The sequence below is a fragment of the Leopardus geoffroyi genome, chromosome C3, assembly GCF_018350155.1.
Source record: "Leopardus geoffroyi isolate Oge1 chromosome C3, O.geoffroyi_Oge1_pat1.0, whole genome shotgun sequence".
Taxonomy (NCBI): domain Eukaryota; kingdom Metazoa; phylum Chordata; class Mammalia; order Carnivora; family Felidae; genus Leopardus; species Leopardus geoffroyi.
Genome location: NC_059338.1, coordinates 837,370 through 854,520, shown reverse-complemented (window position 1 = coordinate 854,520; position 17,151 = coordinate 837,370). Strand labels below are relative to the sequence as shown.

At 59.1% G+C, this 17,151-nt stretch overlaps 1 protein-coding gene across 1 annotated transcript; it reads right to left on the bottom strand.

The window, feature by feature from the left end:
• Nucleotides 1-1,752: 1,752 nt before the first annotated feature.
• Nucleotides 1,753-9,314, bottom strand: CHRNB2 (cholinergic receptor nicotinic beta 2 subunit). The gene is made up of 6 exons (XM_045456040.1): nt 8,970-9,314; nt 7,628-7,773; nt 7,384-7,428; nt 6,837-6,946; nt 5,194-6,073; nt 1,753-2,166 (listed from the first exon to the last, which is right to left on the bottom strand). Exons 1-6 carry the CDS (start codon nt 9,031-9,033, stop codon nt 1,996-1,998), a joined length of 1,416 nt encoding a protein of 471 aa, XP_045311996.1. The 5' UTR covers nt 9,034-9,314; the 3' UTR covers nt 1,753-1,995.
• Between the last annotated feature and the right edge of the window lie 7,837 nt (nt 9,315-17,151).

The following is a 17,151-nucleotide window of genomic DNA, read 5'->3' as shown; positions in this document are numbered from 1 at the left end:
CGGGAAGCACTTAACGCAAGGCCAGGGGCAGCGGCAGCTGACAGGGCCCTCCGCGTGGCCCAGGCCTTGACGAAGGGCGGGGAGAGCCAGGAGGGAAGGCCTCCGGCGGGCACCCCAACCTCCAGGGGGAGGGTTCTTTCCAGTTGGTGTTCTGGTTCCTGGACTTTCCCAGGACTCTGAGTTTGCCGTGGGTCCAGGCATAATGCAAGCAAGTTTCAACTTGCTGCTCTAGAACGGGGGGGGGGGGGGGGGCGCCACGGGGCCATGACACCCCCCTCAGGAGAGATGAGCCCATTCTGGCAGGCGGGGACACATGCCGAGGCACACCTGGCCCAACTACTGGCCGGACATCCGCGGCCAGGACAAGCCTAGATCGGCCCAGGGGCTACGAGCTCGCACCCGTGTTGGGAGGAGCTGACCCTGAAGGGAGGCCAGGGTCGGGGCTGGAGCACAGCCCAGGAACAGGACGACGCTTTGCGGAAAGCACTCCAGAGAGAGGCACAGCCGTCAGACCCACCGAGCATGCCTTGGAATGTTCTCCAGTCCCCAGCTCCCCAGTCCCCGCCCTGCTTCAGGGGACTTGCTTTGCTCGAGGGAGACACGGAGTAAGGGAGGGTCTGCGAGGGAGGCTTTCGGGACAGTCAGGTGAGCCCAGCGCCCCAGCTCTGCCTGCCCCCCGACTGCACGTTCGGGAAGCCTCTGCTTCGTGCCAGGGACGGACTGGGCTTCTTGGAGACCCTCCCCTCCTCCTCCGCCCCCCCCCCCCCACCGAGAGGCAGTCCCGCCCCCATGGTAGAGATGAGGGCTCCGAGGCCCAGCAGGGCGAACAGACTTGTTCCCGTGGCTAAGCGAGCAGGTGGTGGGCCAGGACTAGAATCCACACTGAGCCCGTCTGGCCCCGTGGCCTGTGCCGTGTGCGTCCCCACCCGTTGGCACTGCCCCCGCCTCTGCCGTGCCTGCCGAAGCGGGAGGCCGGCTGGGCTGCGGAGGACAGCACGGCTTGTCGGCCGGCCCTTTGGCTACGCCGGGCGGACTGACCCCTCCGTGGCACCGAGGACGGGCTGGGACCGCAAATCGGAGCCACTCACGTGGCAGGGATGGGGGCAGGAGGCCATCGGGGGCCTGTTGACTGGGCTGAGAGGCCAGGGGGTCCCCAGCTGGTCCCTGGGAGCAGGGAGCGGACACGGCCGCCGGGGGCCCAGGGACAGAGGCAAAGACCGTGCCCCGTGAGGAGCCGGAGGCGGCAACACGGCGCGCCTCACCCCAGCTCGGGTCTGGCCGGCGGGGGAGGGCCCTCTGCGGAGGGCACAGAGGCTGGGTGGGCTTAAAGCCGACAGCTTTGGTTTCCTGACTCCACAAACGCCCGGTCAGTTCAGGGGGCCAGAAGCAGCCGGCGAGCTCGCACTGCGCACCCTCAGAACTCAGAGGCTCCCCCGATACCCAGCCTTGCCCCCCACACCCTGGCCTGAGCAAGGAAGGGGTGCAGAGGGAGCTGGGGCTCCGGGGCCCCTTAGGAGCGGAGGGCTGTGGGGCTGGGCTGGAGGCCCCCCCCCCCCCAGGAAGCCGACCACAGCGCCAGGTGAGCCCCCCCGGGCAGACGCCCCAGCCCAGGCGCTGCCCACCCATCGGGCCACACTCAGGCCCGCCCCCGGCCCCTCCCTCCCTGCGCCCGAAAGGCCGGGTGGCCCTCCATCAGGTCGGCCCCACCCTGCCACCCGGCCCGACCCGGCCCCTCCCCTGCCACTCCTCCCTCATTCTCCCTCGTCAGCCTTCGTGCCCCACCAGCCTGCCTGGCCGGTGCGAGGGGACAGGCCGGCCGCCGTGTGCCGCCACGGGTGCTGGGGAGGGGCCCGGGGGGGCGGGAAAGAATGGATCTGCGGCGGCCTCCCCCCCTCCCCGCCCCCAGCTCACTTGTCCCACCTCCGCCCCAACTACTGGCAACAGGCACGGGCGAAGGAGCCGAAGGAGCCGAAGGAGCGCGGGCCGGGGAGGGCCTCACTTGGAGCTGGGCGCCGAGCGGTCGGCGTGCAGGAAGGCGGCAGCGGAGAAGTTCTGGAAGAGAGGCTGCAGGAACATGCCGACGGTGCCAGAAACACAGACGAAGACAAAGATCCACAGGAAGAGACGGTCGATCACCATGGCGACGTACTTCCAGTCCTCGCTCACCTGGACGGAGGGGCGAGAGGGAACAACAGGTATAAGCAGGTCTCACGACACGCACACACACCCCTCTCCCTCCGTGACCCCGGACGGACTCTTCCAAAGCCGCCCTGCTCAGAAGCCTCTAGCGGCCCGTCCACGCTCCCAAGGGTGCCAGTGACATCCCGAGGGCACCGTCGCCTGCCGCCTCGCAAGCCACACTCACCAAAGCCCAAGTCGTGCTCTCAAGGCTCTGTGCCTCGAGCCTCCTTTCTGTCTAGAATCCTGGTCTTCCCTTCTCTGCCTGGCGAACTCCTACACATCCTTTAAAGCCCAAATCAGATGTTGCCTCTTGTACGAAGTGCTCTTCCCTGTTACTCCTGCTCAGAGTGAACACCGTCCCCCTGGACACCGTGTGCACATCTCCTCCACAGTATTTTTCTTGCGCTGTGTCGCCACTTGGATTTGCACGTCTGCCCCCACCCCCACCCCCAGCCAGCGGGGAGGTCCTAAACCGCAAGGACCCTGTCTGATCCGTCGTGTAACCCCTGCCTCTGCAACACAGTGCCAGTGAATGCTGCCTCTGCGGGCCTCGCTCTTCGCGGCCGCCGGGGGGCGCCCCCTCCCGCAGCACCACCTCCGGCACGCAGGCCCGAGGGTGAGGACTGGTCCCCAGATGGGACCAGATCGGTCAGAAAGAGAATAACCCCTGGGTCCGACCGCTGCCACGGGGCCTGCATGAAGGGCCGGGCTCCCCTCGGAGCCGCTCCACCCGGTCTGCGTCGGGGCCTTGGCACCCGCTCCCCCGGGGGCCCGGGAAGGAGGCAGCTTGAGCCCTGGCTCACCTGTGACACCTGTGCCTACTGCGCACCTGGCACCAAGCCCTGGGGTACGACTGAGAGCGAGACAAACACAGGCTGTGGCTGAGGGTGCGGACAGGCGGGATGGGGTGGCCACGCACCGGCCGGCCCTCACGGGAAACAAAGGACAGACACACAATGTCAGGTGTGATCTGGGACGGCCTCTTTGAGGAAATGACATTTAAGGTCACGTGACAAGCGGGAAGGACGTGGCCGTGGCAGGAACACAGTGAAGAAAGAAACAATCAGACAAACCCAAACCGGGACCTTGTGCCCGTATCCTCCCAAATGTCGATGCCACGAAAAACAAAGCTGAGAATCTGCTGCAGATCAAAGAAAAAGAAACAGGACAACGGAATGCAACTTGAGCTCCTGGACTGGGGTGGGAAAGTGCTACAGAGACCATTACTGAGAAAATTGGGAGAATTCTAATATGGGCTTCATATCAGATTAAGATATTATATTAATTCTAAATTTCCTGAATTTGATCACTGAACCTGGTGGTGCGAGACGGTATCTCTGGTCTCAGGACAGACACCCTGAAGTACTTGGGATAAAGGGTCACAATGTCTGCAACTTACTCTCAAACAGGAGAACAAAGATTAATAATAGTAACAGACTTTTTAAAAGACTTTCTTATTAAGTAGGCTCCACACCCAGCCGGGAGCTTGGATTCACGACCCTGAGAGCAAAAGCAGCATGAGCTACAGACGTCCCAGTAAAAAGAAAGGGCATTCCAGGCGGAGAGAGGTGTGCAAAGGTCCTGAGGTAGCACAGAGCTTGGCTTGCTTAGGCTAGTCAGCCAGATGACCCAAGGACCCGAGCCAGGGAGACAAGGCACCACATAAAGAGATACTGTGTATCTGGATGGAGCAGCTGACTTAGGGAGACACCTAGGAGACCCTGCCCTGGGCCAGGCCTCCAGCCAGGGCAATAGAGTACAGATGCGAGAAGGATTTTGGAGTCTGTGCTCACGGGACAGGATGTGTGCCGGTTTGGATGGGGGGGGGGAGGGGGAGGGGAGGGAGGTTTAAGAGAGAAAGAGAGGGGTCAAGGAGCACTGCAGTTTCTGGTCTGAACCACCGGGTGGACGGGATGCCATTTACTAAAAGGTGGGAAGGCTGGAGGTCCGGTATAGACGGAGCACTGGGGCTTGGACGAGTTGAGTCTGAGGCGTCCAAGTAGGCCACTGCGCCCCGGGCACCCAGCGCAGTGTGCGCGCGGCACAGAACGGACTGCGGCAAGGGCGGGGGGACGGGTGGCTGCGCCCCGCACACCCCGCCTGCATCTCCCACGTGGCCTCGGCAGCTGAGGCTCCCGCCGCAGGTCCCCGGGCCCGGGCCCGCCCTGCGCCCATCAGGCACGTACCCCGCTCCCTGGCCAAGCCCCGGCTCCCAGAACAGGGCACAGAAACGCCAGGCTCTGAAGCCGCACCCCTCCCCCCGGCCCAGCCCCTCACGGCAGTGCTGGAGGCGCCCCTCTTCACCCCCCCCCGCCCCCAAACCGGAACGGCTGCATCCCGGCGGAAACCTGGCTCGTCACCATGGCAACCACTGCGGAGCCACAGCCTGGATGCGGCCCGGGTACCGGAAGCCTGACCGCCAAAGCGGGCGGGGGGAAGGCGCCCGCAGAACTCTCCCCCTGCGCGGTCTCGCGGCTCACGGAGCAAAGAGCCGGGTGTGCGCAACGCGCAGGGTGCTCCGGGAAGCCCTCGCCTCCACCGGCCCCTCCTCCAAAACGATTTCTCCGGGTCGGGACCCCCCGGGGCCCAAAGGCGCAGATAGGGGTCCGGGACTTGGGACTGTCCTCCCCGCGGAACCTCTTCTCCCCTCCCCCCACCCCCGCCCCGGCCGTCCTCAGTTCTGCCGCGGCCCCCCCCCCCCCCCCCGCCGCGCCGTGGGGCGCACGGGCGACTCGTGCCCTTTGTGCCCAGAGCTGCGATGGTCACATCACCAACTGGGGCTTGGGGGGCGAGCGGGGGCCACCGGCCGGCCGCCAAGCCGTAAAGGCCCCCAACGCGTCCCGGGTCGTGCGCGCCCCCGACCCCCGCCCCGGCCCGGTCCGCCTCCCGGAAGCCCACGGAGAAGGCCACGCCCCCCGCACTCCCGGCAGCCTCGGCACCGCCCCCCGGAAGCCCACGGGGAAGGCCACGCCCCCCAGACTCCCGGCAGCCTCGCGCGGCGGCGCCACTCACGCTCTGGTCGTCGTCCTCGCTGCGCACGTGGTCCGCGATGAAGCGCACGCCGTCCACCGCCGCGCGGAGCCCGCAGCCTTGCGCCGGGCCCGCCGGCTCCCCGGGGGCTTCTCGGAAGAGGAGGGCGCCCGCCTCGCGCTCGCGCTGGCGCCGCCGCAGGCGCAGGCGCTGGCGGGCGCAGCGGTGGCGCGGCTGCTGCATGAAGAGCAGCGCGGGCAGCTTCTCCAGGAACACGACCTTGACCCAGGGCGCCATGGTGTGCGTGGTGGGCGAGCGGTGGTGCACGTTGAGCACGCACACGCTGGTGACGATGGAGAAGGTGACCAGCACCATGGTGAACATGAGGTACTTGCCCACCAGCGGCACGTCCAGCGAGGTGGGCGGCACGATCTTGGAGATGAGCAGCAGGAAGACGGTGAGCGCCAGCAGCACGGAGATGCACAGCGTCATCTTCTCGCCGCAGTCGGACGGCAGGTAGAAGACGAGGATGGCCAGCGAGGTGATGAGCACGCAGGGGATGATGAGGTTGATGGTGTAGAAGAGGGGCTTGCGCCGGATGATGAAGTCGTACGTGATGTCCACGTACGTGGAGTCGTCCGGGTTCTCGTTGCGCCGGCCCGGCAGCGCCACGATGTCCCACTCGCCACTGGGCGTGAAGTCGTCCAGGCTGGCCACGTCGCTCTTGAGCACCAAGTCGATCTCCGTGCGGTCGTAGGTCCACGAGCGGAACTTCATGGTGCAGTTCTGCTGGTCGAAGGGGAAGTGCTTCACCTCGATCTTGCAGGCGCTCTTGTAGATGGCGGGCGGCAGCCAGAAGATGCTGCCGTCGTAGGAGACCACGGCGTTGGAATAGAAGGACACCTCGTACATGCCGTCGGCGCTGCCAGAGGACGCGCACAGTGGGCCCCGGCTCCAGCGTGCCCGCACTCTACCCGTCAGCCCAGCGCCGAGTGCGAGGAAGACTCGGGGTGGGCAACCCAGGTGTGAGGGTAACGGGCCAGGAGCGTACAGGGGTGCGGCAGGGAGTGAGCAAGAAGGGGAATGGGTGAGTTGGTTGGGTCGGGAGGCCCGTGAGGCCTCTCAGAGGCAGAAGCGGTGGACGAGGGGGGCTGTCTGCTACTTATCGCGCATCGCGCAAACCGGGTGCTCCACATGAGGGTGGAGAGTAAGGGGCCCCAAAAAATGAGGGAGACAGAGGCAGGTGAGAGCGGGGCACGGACCCGCTAGTGATGTGGGACCTTGAAGGTCGGCGGGGTTGTCGCAGGAAAGGGGACAGAACCCGGGGAGAAACAGGGACCGCCAGGCTCTTTGATCCTGAACGGTGTTCCAGGGAAGCGTATTCTGGAATCGGCGAAGGCGCTGCAGCTGCCAGCCCTTGTTCGTATCCCGCTGCGGCTCCGAACGCCAGGGGCTCCTGTTTGGCTGGGAGGGGACTGGCCATGGCCCAAATCACCTCGGGGTCGTCGGGGTACTTCACACCACCCCGCGGTGGTCTGGGCCTGTTTGCGTAGTGACTGTGTCTGTGCCAGTGAGAGGTCCCCTCTCTTCCCAGCATGAGCTGATGTACTTTCCCCAAGACCCCTTCCCTCCCAGAGCACTCTGGTCATCTCCACCCGCCTTCCCGTTGCTCCCAGGCCACCTACTTGTTGTATAGGACCACATCCGGCAGCCAGATGTGCTTGGAAGGCAGCCGAACCTTCTTCATGTTGTCGAACTCCTCAGGCTTCCAGGTGAGGCGATAATCTTCCCATTCCTGGGAAAGGGGGAGAGAGCATTGCCAGCCTTGACTTCGGTGGGGCTCAAGGTCAAGGACAGAGACTGGGAGGATGGGGCATCTGGCTTGAGGAGGCTTTTAAAAGCCACCCCCTCCTGACAGTGACTCCTCTGCCCAGCCAATGTGGCTCATAAAATACGTCCTCGTTTAATTTGCACATCTAAGCCAAGATATTAGAATCTACATTTTACAAATAAAATGGATCTCGCAGATCTTAACATGTTCAAAGTCACAGAGCTGGTGAGTGGAAGAACCAAGATTCAGATCAGTTATTTAGGAATCCAAAGTCTATATCGTTCCGCCTTTCTTGAGGAGATTAAAAGAGGAAAAAGCACATACAAAAAAGGTGGGGGGGGGGGAGCGGGTAGGAGGAAAGAGGAGACCAGGGATGTGGGCCGGGCAGGAAGAGCACTAACCTGGGTCAGCCAGACATTGGTGGTCATGATCTGTTCCCGCTCATGCTGCAGAGAAGAGAAGTTGCTGAGAAGGACCCCCAGCTGCTGAGAAGGGCCCCCAGCAGGCAGGCTCACTACAAGCACCCACGTCCTTCCCATACCTCCCTAAGCCTTGGGAACTCCAGAGGAATAAGCACAAACGTGAGCACAGTCTTGGCTCTTCAGATTTCAGTGGCTGGGCAGAGAGTTTGGGACCCGTACTCACCACGCTAATGAGCTGGGCCAGCGACACCATGAGCTGAACGGTCACCAGCTCAGAGCCATTGGTGGCTGGGCGAATGAGCTTGTTGTACCGGGAAGGATCTAGGAGGTGCTCCACTAGCCGCTCCTCTGTGTCAGTACCCCAGACGCCTGGGCAGGGGAGTGGGGGGCGGGAAGGAAGGAAGTGGGCAAGGGGGGCCCACCTAGCATCCCGCTCTCCCTAGCCAAGTGGGCCAGCCAGGCTGAAACGGCAGCGTCCCGCTGCCCCATCCCTAAGGATACAGCAAAATGCCTAGGTCAGCCCGTGGGGGCCCCTCATGGCGAGGCCGTTCTCTGAGATCACTGACCAGGGAGACCAGGGAGCCCCACACAGATGTCTCCAGACTAGGAACCCATTCCGCAAGGATTGTGGAGACCTACTCTTCCTGCAGGGTCTCAGACAGTGGTCTCAAAAGACTGGAGATTCCATGTTTTCATGGCTTCTCCTGAAAGATCCCTGCAGTTCCAGGAGAGTTTGGGATGGTGATGAAAGGGAACGGCTATTTATATCACACCACACGACCTTTCTCCTCAGTCACTGCCCATCTGTGTGTACAAGTAACATTATGTGCCTCCCCATGTGACTTTGGCTGTGACCCCACCCCACCCCCACCTTCAAAGGCACTGCTGGGTTGGAGAGGATAGCTGGGCTGGGCTGCCTGTGCTGTAGGTCGGACCATGTGTTCAGTCCCAAATTCCACACGCACGGGAGCCCACCTCCCATGGCATGCAGGTGTGGAAAACATTTAGTTGTGTAACCCCTTCACACTTGGCCCTCCTGCCCCTCCACATACTCTCTTGCAACTCTGCACCCATGTACCCCACCCCCTAGAGCTCCTTCCTAGCCCTCAGCCTGGCCCAGCGACTTCCCTCCCAAGTCTTCTGTCCAACCCCACAAGAGAGCTGAGAAGTCACTTCTCGCCCCTTCCTGCCTTGCCCCTGCGGAGTGGCCAGACTCAGGAGCCCGACGTGGGGTACAGGAAACGCTGGAGAGCTAAGGGAGGGTGCCGATCCTGCTAGAGTACTTGTGAAAACGTTTCATGAGAAGTCAGGTGGCACCTCAACGGCAGCGTGTGCCCTCCTGACACCCCAGAAATCGCGGGGAGACCCCCTCCCTCCTTCCTCTCTGGGCCCACGCCCTCCCCACCACCGTGGCCCGCATCTCTTTCGCTTCCTTGCATCGCTTACTCCTTCGGGGACATCCTCCTCCCGTTCAGGCCCCCAGGCGTCCCCCCCCCCCGTGGACGCCCCCATCTCTGGGGGTCCCCCTCCCACCCCGGAGCCCGGGAGCCCGGGGCCGTCCTCACCTGCGCGCAGCCCGAGGAGGCCGCAGCCGAGCAGCAGCGCGGCGGGACCAGAGCGCAGGGCCATGCCGCGGGCGGGGCGCTGTCCGCGGTGCTGAAGCCGCGCGGGCCGGGGCGGCCGGGCTGCGGGAGGGGGCCGGCGGGCGGAGGCTGTTCGGGCCGCTCTCCCCGGGAAGGCGACTGGGACGGAGAGGGGAGGAGTCTCCGCCCCGGAGGCGGAAGCGCCGGAGCCCAGAAAGAAAGGGGGTCCCCAGGTGGGACGTGCTTCTGCCCAGGCCGCGTGTGCGCGGGGCGGAAGCGGGCGGCCCTCTGCCCCCAGCAGCTCTGGAGCCGCTCAGCACCCGGGCACCCAGCGCCGGAACGAGGGGGCGGGATTCGGGAGGAGCTCTTGGCGTTGCCGCCCTCCTTGTTCGCTCTCACCAATCCAAACGGTCCTGCCTCTCTGGAAGGACGAGGATGCCACCGAGCAAAGGCATTTCAGGTCCTCAAAGAGACAGGGGACTCTGGGCTTGCCGTTTTAAAAAAGCGAGTGTGGAAACAGACCCCCTCCCCCCCCACACACACACCTGTCCCGTTCTCCGCCTCCATAAGCTCCCTCAGAGGCCAACCTCCTGCCCTCCCCCAGGGGGCCTCAGGTGGGGACGCCTAGACCTGGCCCGAAGAGAAGGCAACTTTCTTTTTTTTTTTTTTTTTTTTTTTTTTTTTTTAATTTTTTTCAACGTTTATTTATTTTTGGGACAGAGAGAGACAGAGCATGAACGGGGGAGGGGCAGAGAGAGAGGGAGACACAGAATCGGAAACAGGCTCCAGGCTCTGAGCCATCAGCCCAGAGCCCGACGCGGGGCTCGAACTCACGGACCGCGAGATCGTGACCTGGCTGAAGTCGGACGCTTAACCGACTGCGCCACCCAGGCGCCCCGAGAAGGCAACTTTCAAGAGCGGCCCTTATCAGTTAGCCCTGCCCATTCCCCTCCAGTCCAGTCTTCGGCCTCTGTGTCACAAAGGGGATCCGAGGACCACATCACACAGGCCAGCCAGAGGAGAGCAACCGTGAGACAGAGAGGGTTCTCAACTCGGTGACATCTTTGATAGGAAGAGCCCGGAACGTTTAGTTTCCGAGCCAATAAAGGCTTCCCTTTTTCCTTAGGTGGATTTTTGTCACTTACGACTAAAACTTTCCTGACTAAAGCAGCCTTCCCACACATGCAGGCTCTGTCTTACTCTGCCTCTGCCTACTTCTCCAGCCTCATCTAGCCCACTATATACAGCCCCCCAGTCCAACTACAGGTGCGCTCTTGAAGATCGTGAACATTCTCCACCCCACCCCCACCCCATCCTTCACACTTCAGGGCCTTTTAAACAGGGAGTTCCCTTGGCCCTTTTATCAACCACCTTCTGTTTATTTGAACACTTGACATAAATGTCAGTTCCTCAAGGAAGGAGTATTTGACCGAGGACTAAGCCCAGCGCCCTGCTCTATGTTTGCAGAGGATGTCCATCCAATGAACGAATCCGTCTAAGGCAGTGGCGGTCTCCACTGCTGAATCACGAACCAGCACAGCACCCCGCTTCTCATGAGGGCTCGACAAATAGGAAAAGGGCTAGTGCAGGACCAACACCTTCCAGTGTGTAAGGGAAATCCCTTTTTAAAAGTTCAGCTAAGGGGCGCCTGGGTGGCTCAGTAGGTTAAGCGTCCGACTCCAGCTCAGGTCATGATATCACAGCTCGTGAGTTCGAGCCCTGCATCGGGCTCTGTGCTGACAGCCTGGAGCCTGCGTCAGATTCTGTGTCTCCCTCTCTCTGCCCTTCCCCTGCTCAGGCGCGCGCGCTCTCAAAAATAAACATTAAAAAAATCTTTTTTTGAAAAAAGTGAAAGTTCAGCTAAAAGCAACTTATTTGACACGTCCTCAGTCCTGATACTGAAGAGCAAAAATAAGACAAGTACCAGAAAAAGAGTGGGTGGCCACAGGCCCTCTGATGCACGTGGGAGTGGACACATGCACACATAAACATGTAATGATCTACTAAGAATTTAAAAAATCTTAGAAGCAAGGAAAGAGTGGAGAATAAAAGCTTCAAGGAAAAGAAACGTGTGCAGTCACTCCTTTTGGTGAAAGGGTCAAAGGTCGGAAAAAGACCCACCTTCAACAATTTAGATCCACATTTGCTGGGTGTCTACTGTTTTTCAAGGGTTGTGTGCGTCTTGAGACCCAGCTATGAAGGAGGCCCAGTGTGGTGGCCGCTCCAGCAGGGGCAGGGACATGGTGTTCTGGAGGCACAGAGCAGGAAGGTAATGGTGTCTGAACACCTGCAGGAGGTGGAGATAAAACCCAGCACTGAAAGAGGAGAAAGCCAGTAAGTCAGGTTGCCTAAAGGCTCTTCAAAGACCTCAGCAGGAGGGACAGGGAGCCGTACGTGCAGACGCCCTCAGTACTTGCCATCTCTCTGTTGGTGGACACAAGGTGGCTGGGGAAGGCCGGGAGTCTTCGCTTATGAACGTCACTCTCTGGAGCGGCTGCCTGTCTCTGTGGTGACAGACCGGCGGGTCTCTGCTTGCTCGAAGCCCTCGGTTGCTCCCTGGCGCTTTTGGACCAGTCCAGGCAGCCCGCTCATCTTGGCCTCTGTCGTCTCTTTTCAGATTCCTCAGCTTTTGCTTCAAGTTTCTGTTTTGTTTTTGAGAGACAGAGGGCGCACGAGTGAGTGACAAGGGCCGAGGGAGAGGCACAGAGAATCCCTAGCAGGTTCCGTGCCATCGGCGCAGAGCCCAACACAGGGCTTGACCCCACAACCCTGGGATCACGATCTGAGCCAAAATGGAGAGGCAGACACACAACCGACTGAACCACCCAGGCGCCCTGCATTTTTATTTTCTAAGTAAGAGACGGAATGCCTCACAGCCTCGTGTGCCATCCCTGCCCAGGGCTGTTACTCTTCTCTGCATCACTCCGGCGCTAGTGCACATCCGACAGGAGCAGCACTTCCAGCTGGGCAGGGCGTCCTGAGCACAAGCACCCAGTGGCCGAGGAGAGCCAGAGCGCCCTCCCCCTCCTGTCTCCCTCGCACACTCCTTCCGCCTCCACCAGAGAGCCAGGCATTCAGGGAGAGAGGACAGGTCCAGAAAGCCACGCAGGGCGATGGGCAGACATGCCGGAGTCAGCCCCGAGGCAAAACAGACCAGGCAAGGCTCTGGTGAGACACTCCCATTGCCTCTGAGGGTAAGGAACGCCTTTCTCTTAGGAGGCACTACAACGGACGTCATTTTCCTTTATGTAGGATATTTTAAATTTAAAAACTATTTATTTAAAAACTATTACCACAGTTATACATATTCATGAAGACCAACTGGAAAACACAAATTAGCAAAACAAAGTACAATAGAGATTCATAATCCTACCTCCTAGAAAAATAATCGTTATCACTTTACATACAAATATCTAATATATCTGCATATTAAATGTATATAGTATATATCTATACAAATATGTACATATCTATATAATAGATATCTGTACAGATATTATGGATCTCTAAATTTATATGTATTTAGATACTAGATACAAAATATATATAAATTATAAGTATACAGTTACATTTTCGCAACACAAACACACCCATACGATCTCACCCAGGTAAAACAAAAGAACATTACCAATATCCAGAAGCCCCCCATTATGTCCCCTGCCAGTCATTACTCCCTCCAGGATCTCCACAAGTCACATCATGGGGGGAGGAGAGTGGGGAGTGACTGTCAAAGTTCTAGAACTCGACAGAGATCATGGGCACACAACACCATGAATGTACTGAATGCTGCTGGAATGCACACGGCAAAACGGCTAGAACAGTAAATTCTAGGTTACAGGTGTTTTTCCACAATTCAAACAAATGAAAGAAAAGTAACCCCTATTTTGACTTCTAATAGCACACGTTGACTTTGCCTACTAAACTTTACGTAAATGGAATCGTAATCTTTGGTGCGTTTTTTTGGTTTTGGTTTTTTGTGAGAATCCTGGATGCTGTGAACGCAGTTGTCACTCATTCAGCCCCGTTGCTGCCCTGTGCTCCTCCGTGTGACTATGCCACCACTTAGTCATTCCACTGTCACGGAATTCAGGTTGTTTCCAGTTTTGTATTATTAGAGATCAGGCCGGCACTGGGGTGGGTGGCTCCGTGTGGATGGCTCAGTCGGTGAAGCATCGGATGCTTGATTTTGGCTCAGGTCATGATCTTGTGGTTCATGGGTTCGAGCCCCGCATCGGCTCTGTGCTGACAGAGAGCAGCCTGCTCGGGATTCTCTCTCTCTGCCCCTCCCCCACTCGTGCTCACTCTCCAAATAAACTAAAAAAAAATGCAGGCATGAGCATTCTTGTTCACGTTTTTGCTGTACAAATATAGACATGTCTGTTGGGGTCATAAGTAAATCACATACGTTACTTGCACTTTTTTAAAAAGGAACACACTGGGGGCGCCTGGGTGGCTCAGTCGGTTAAGCGTCCGACTTGGGCTCAGGTCATGATCTCACGGTCCATGAGTTCGAGCCCCGCGTCAGGCTCTGTGCTGAAACCTGGAGCCCGTTTCAGATTCTGTGTCTCCCTCTCTCTCTGCCCCTCCCCTGTTCATGCTCTGTCTCTCTCTGTCTCAAAAATAAATAAACGTCAAAAAAAAAAAAAAAAAAAAAAAAGGAACACACTGTAAATCTAGACTTGTCCCCTTCCTTTTTCGTTTACTCTTTCTCAAATACCTTGTGGCAACTATTTTTAACAGCTGCACATATTCCGTTGCAGGTAAATTTTTGCACATTTCTTTAACAACTTCCAAGTCACATTGCTGGATCAAAAGTTTTTAAGTTTGGGGGCGCCTGGGTGGCGCAGTCGGTTGAGCGTCCGACTTCAGCCAGGTCACGATCTCGCGGTCCGTGAGTTCGAGCCCCGCGTCGGGCTCTGGGCTGATGGCTCGGAGCCTGGAGCCTGTTTCCGATTCTGTGTCTCCCTCTCTCTCTGCCCCTCCCCCGTTCATGCTCTGTCTCTCTCTGTCCCAAAAATAAATAAACGTTGAAAAAAAAAAATTTAGAAAAAAAAAAGTTTTTAAGTTTGCCGATTAATTATATATGGTAAACTGGCCTCCAGTAGGCTTGAGACCCTCAGGGTTGCCCTGGGGCCCCAGGCCAAAGCTCCAATGGCCAACACCGCTACAGTTGCCTACGCCCCCTCCTCGTCCTCTCCCCTCTTCTCCCTTGCCTTTCTCCTCGGCCTCCTTCCAGTTTGGGACCCAGTTCTTTCTGAACGTCTCCCGTTCCCCCTAAGGAACTTGCCCTTCACACTCCTTCTTGGGAGTTGGTCCTGACTAATGTCACCCTTCAAGGCCCTTACCCTTCTTGAACCCTACCACTGTGTTCATCACACTGCAGTAGCTGCTGCATCTGCCTCCGGTTTACCCGCTACCTCGTGTTCCTCAGGGCAGAGCGAGACACGCCCAAACACATCGTCAAACGCGTGACAGCCGCCATGGAAGGGGCCTCCCTCGGTGCCGGGACTCACTGCACCCCCCGGTGCCCCTACAGTTCCTGGCAGACACATTTGTCAAGTCTGTGACCGAATGCTATGCTTCTGGGGCTCAAAGCCAGAAGCCGTGGGTTCTGAACCAAACAGGTGCGTCTGCTCACGCTGATAACACGAGCCCTTTTGGAGGAAAAACAAAAGTCTCGACAATTCGTTTTTCAAAGAGCAGCCAGAGGGATCAAAATTTTAACATTTTAAGTCAGATCGTGCCCCTCCTAGCTTACGGTCTTCCACGGTTTCCCGCTGCGCCGAGTAAAACCCGAGCACTTCCGGTGGCCTCCCCGATGCAGTCCCTGCTTCTGACCCTGGCCTCGTTTCCTACCCTCTCTCCTCCCACTAGACTCAAGGTACGTTGATCCTTCACTCCTCAAAAACCTTAGAAGTTCTTCACCACGTGCGCCTTCCTAAGCACTTCTCACACGTCAGGTCACTAGGTCTCCTGACAGCGTCATGAGGAGCCGTCACCACCTCCGATCTCCGTGCTACAGGAACAGAAGCCGGAGCAGAGAGGCTAACGGACTTGCCTGGTTGAGGTCCTTCCTGATCTTAAATTAAAGCCCAAGTTCCTAAACGTGGTTGTCGATATGTGCCAAGAATTGTCCGTGCCTACCTTGTATCGCTCTAGACAAAGCCTTCCTTCCCCTCCTCCAACTTGCCACAGACCTACCTCAAAACCTTTGCACAGGCCACCCCTCCTGCCTGGGACAGTGCCCAGTCCTCTCCTCCCTTACACAATCCTACCCATCCTTCAGAATCGAGTGCGCCACTTGTCAGAGATGCACCTCTCCAGGCTTGTTCTTTGAGGCACTTACCAGAACCGCAATTTCACGACTGGCTGTGTAACATTCATAGAAGCGTCAGACTTCCCACCGGGCTGAATGCACGGAAAAGGGGAGGGCTGGGTCTGTCCCATTCAATGCTGCATCCCGGTGCCTCACACATCGTGGGTGCCCGGTAAATATTGATCAATCCTCTCTCGATCTAGTGAGTCAGCTAGCTTCAGATTCCACCTTTACCATATCTGTTTCCTCCAACAGAAAGTAGGCTCGAGAGCAGGGCGTTTCCTTTTATTCACTCCTGTTTCCCCAGCACCCAAACGTTCACTAAATCAATGCACCCATCACTTCCATTCCTCAGTGCCCGGGCCCTCCCCACGTCAGCACACCGGACAGGACTTCCCCCGAGGGCGCCGCCAGCGAGAGCAGAGATGAGGAGCAGAGTACTAGAGACAGAACACACAGGCCTCACCTCATTGACCGCGACTGTTATTCCCTCACTGGAGTCTGTCCAACACTGTGAGACTGTCTCGTCATCTTATTTCCTTCTAATTAAAACCCTTTTAAAAATATGGAACTCAGGGGGCACCTGGGTGGCTCCGCCGGGTAAGCTCCTGACTCTTGATCTCAGCCCGGGTCATGACCTCAAGTTCACGAGATCGAGCCCTGCGTCCAGCGCTGACGGCACGGGGCCCGCTTGGGATTCTCTCTCTCTCCGTCTTTGCCCCTCCCCTGCTGTCAGAATAAACAGTTTTAAAGTTTTTTTTTAATGAAAGTGAAATATGGAACTCAGGATTTTCCAAATGGCCGCATCTGTGGGTATTTTGGGGGAAGGACCGGAGTCAAGTGGTGTGACAATCTCCTGAGAAGGCGTCAGAGAAAGGCAGAGTGGGACAGGCCAAGCACTCTGCTTACTGTGTGTCCTCGGGCAGCCACGCCTCTCCCCCACTCGCAAAGCTGCTGGGGGTACTAGAAATACCTCCAAGACACCCTCAGGAAGTGGGAGTTCTTACCCCAGCCTTTTAGGCTACCAGCTTGAACACACAGACAAAAAGGGAACGTGCAGCTATCCCTTCAAGCTCCCCAAAGGAAGTCACCGGCCCCAGGAAGGGCAGAACTCGTCTCGATCACCGTTAAACACTCAGAGTCAACCGCCACAGATTCGGGAAACGAGGCGCCCAGCACCTGGCACCGGGGCGCACAGCCCGCTCCGAAGGACTCTCTTTCTAGTCCGGGGTGAGGAGGAAGGTGGCCAGGGGCCCAGGCGCGGGGTTGGCCCTCGGCGGAAGCCCGCCCGGGCCACCACCCCGCCCCCGCGCTGCTTGATCCTCGGCGACAGTGCCACCTAGCGAGGGCCAGGGCCACCGCGGCAGGCGGCGCCCACCACGGCTGGGCCAAGGGCCGTGGTCGGCCGGCCTCAGGCCCGCGGGCCACACCGGCGCTGCCCGGTGCCCGGCCCGCGAGGGAAGCCCACGCAGCCCTGCAGCCTCGTCTCCGCCCGCGGGGACTCACGAGGCGAAGGGTCAGGTACCGGCCGCGCGGCCTTAAGGGGCCAAGCACCGCACGGTGTCTCCCTCCGTCCTTTGGCTCAGGCCCTGTACGCACTGCCCCGCCCGGGGTCACCGCACGGACGAGGAAACTGAGGCTCACAGGGGCGGTGGCGAACCCAAGGTCACACGACCAGCTGGTGGCGGGGCGGGCACGAGCCTGCAAGCCCCGGGAGCCGCCGCATTCGCCGTGAGCCCCCAGGGGCGCGGAGGCGCGAGCCCCTCGCCCTCTCTACACGCCGCCGCGGCTCAGGGACCCGGACAGGAAGCGAATCCCGCGCGAGGGGCCCCCTGGGAATCACGCGGC

Coding starts and splice junctions, on each gene's coding strand:
- CHRNB2 (XM_045456040.1), bottom strand. CDS start 9,033: ATGGCCCTGCGCTCTGGTCCCGCCGCGCTGCTGCTCGGCTGCGGCCTC. Junction 7,774..8,969: donor CCTCCTCGGGCTGCGCGCAG/GTGAGGACGGCC, acceptor TCCCCTGCCCAG/GCGTCTGGGGTACTGACACA. Junction 6,074..6,836: donor GATGTGGTCCTATACAACAA/GTAGGTGGCCTG, acceptor GTCCTCTGGCAG/CGCCGACGGCATGTACGAGG.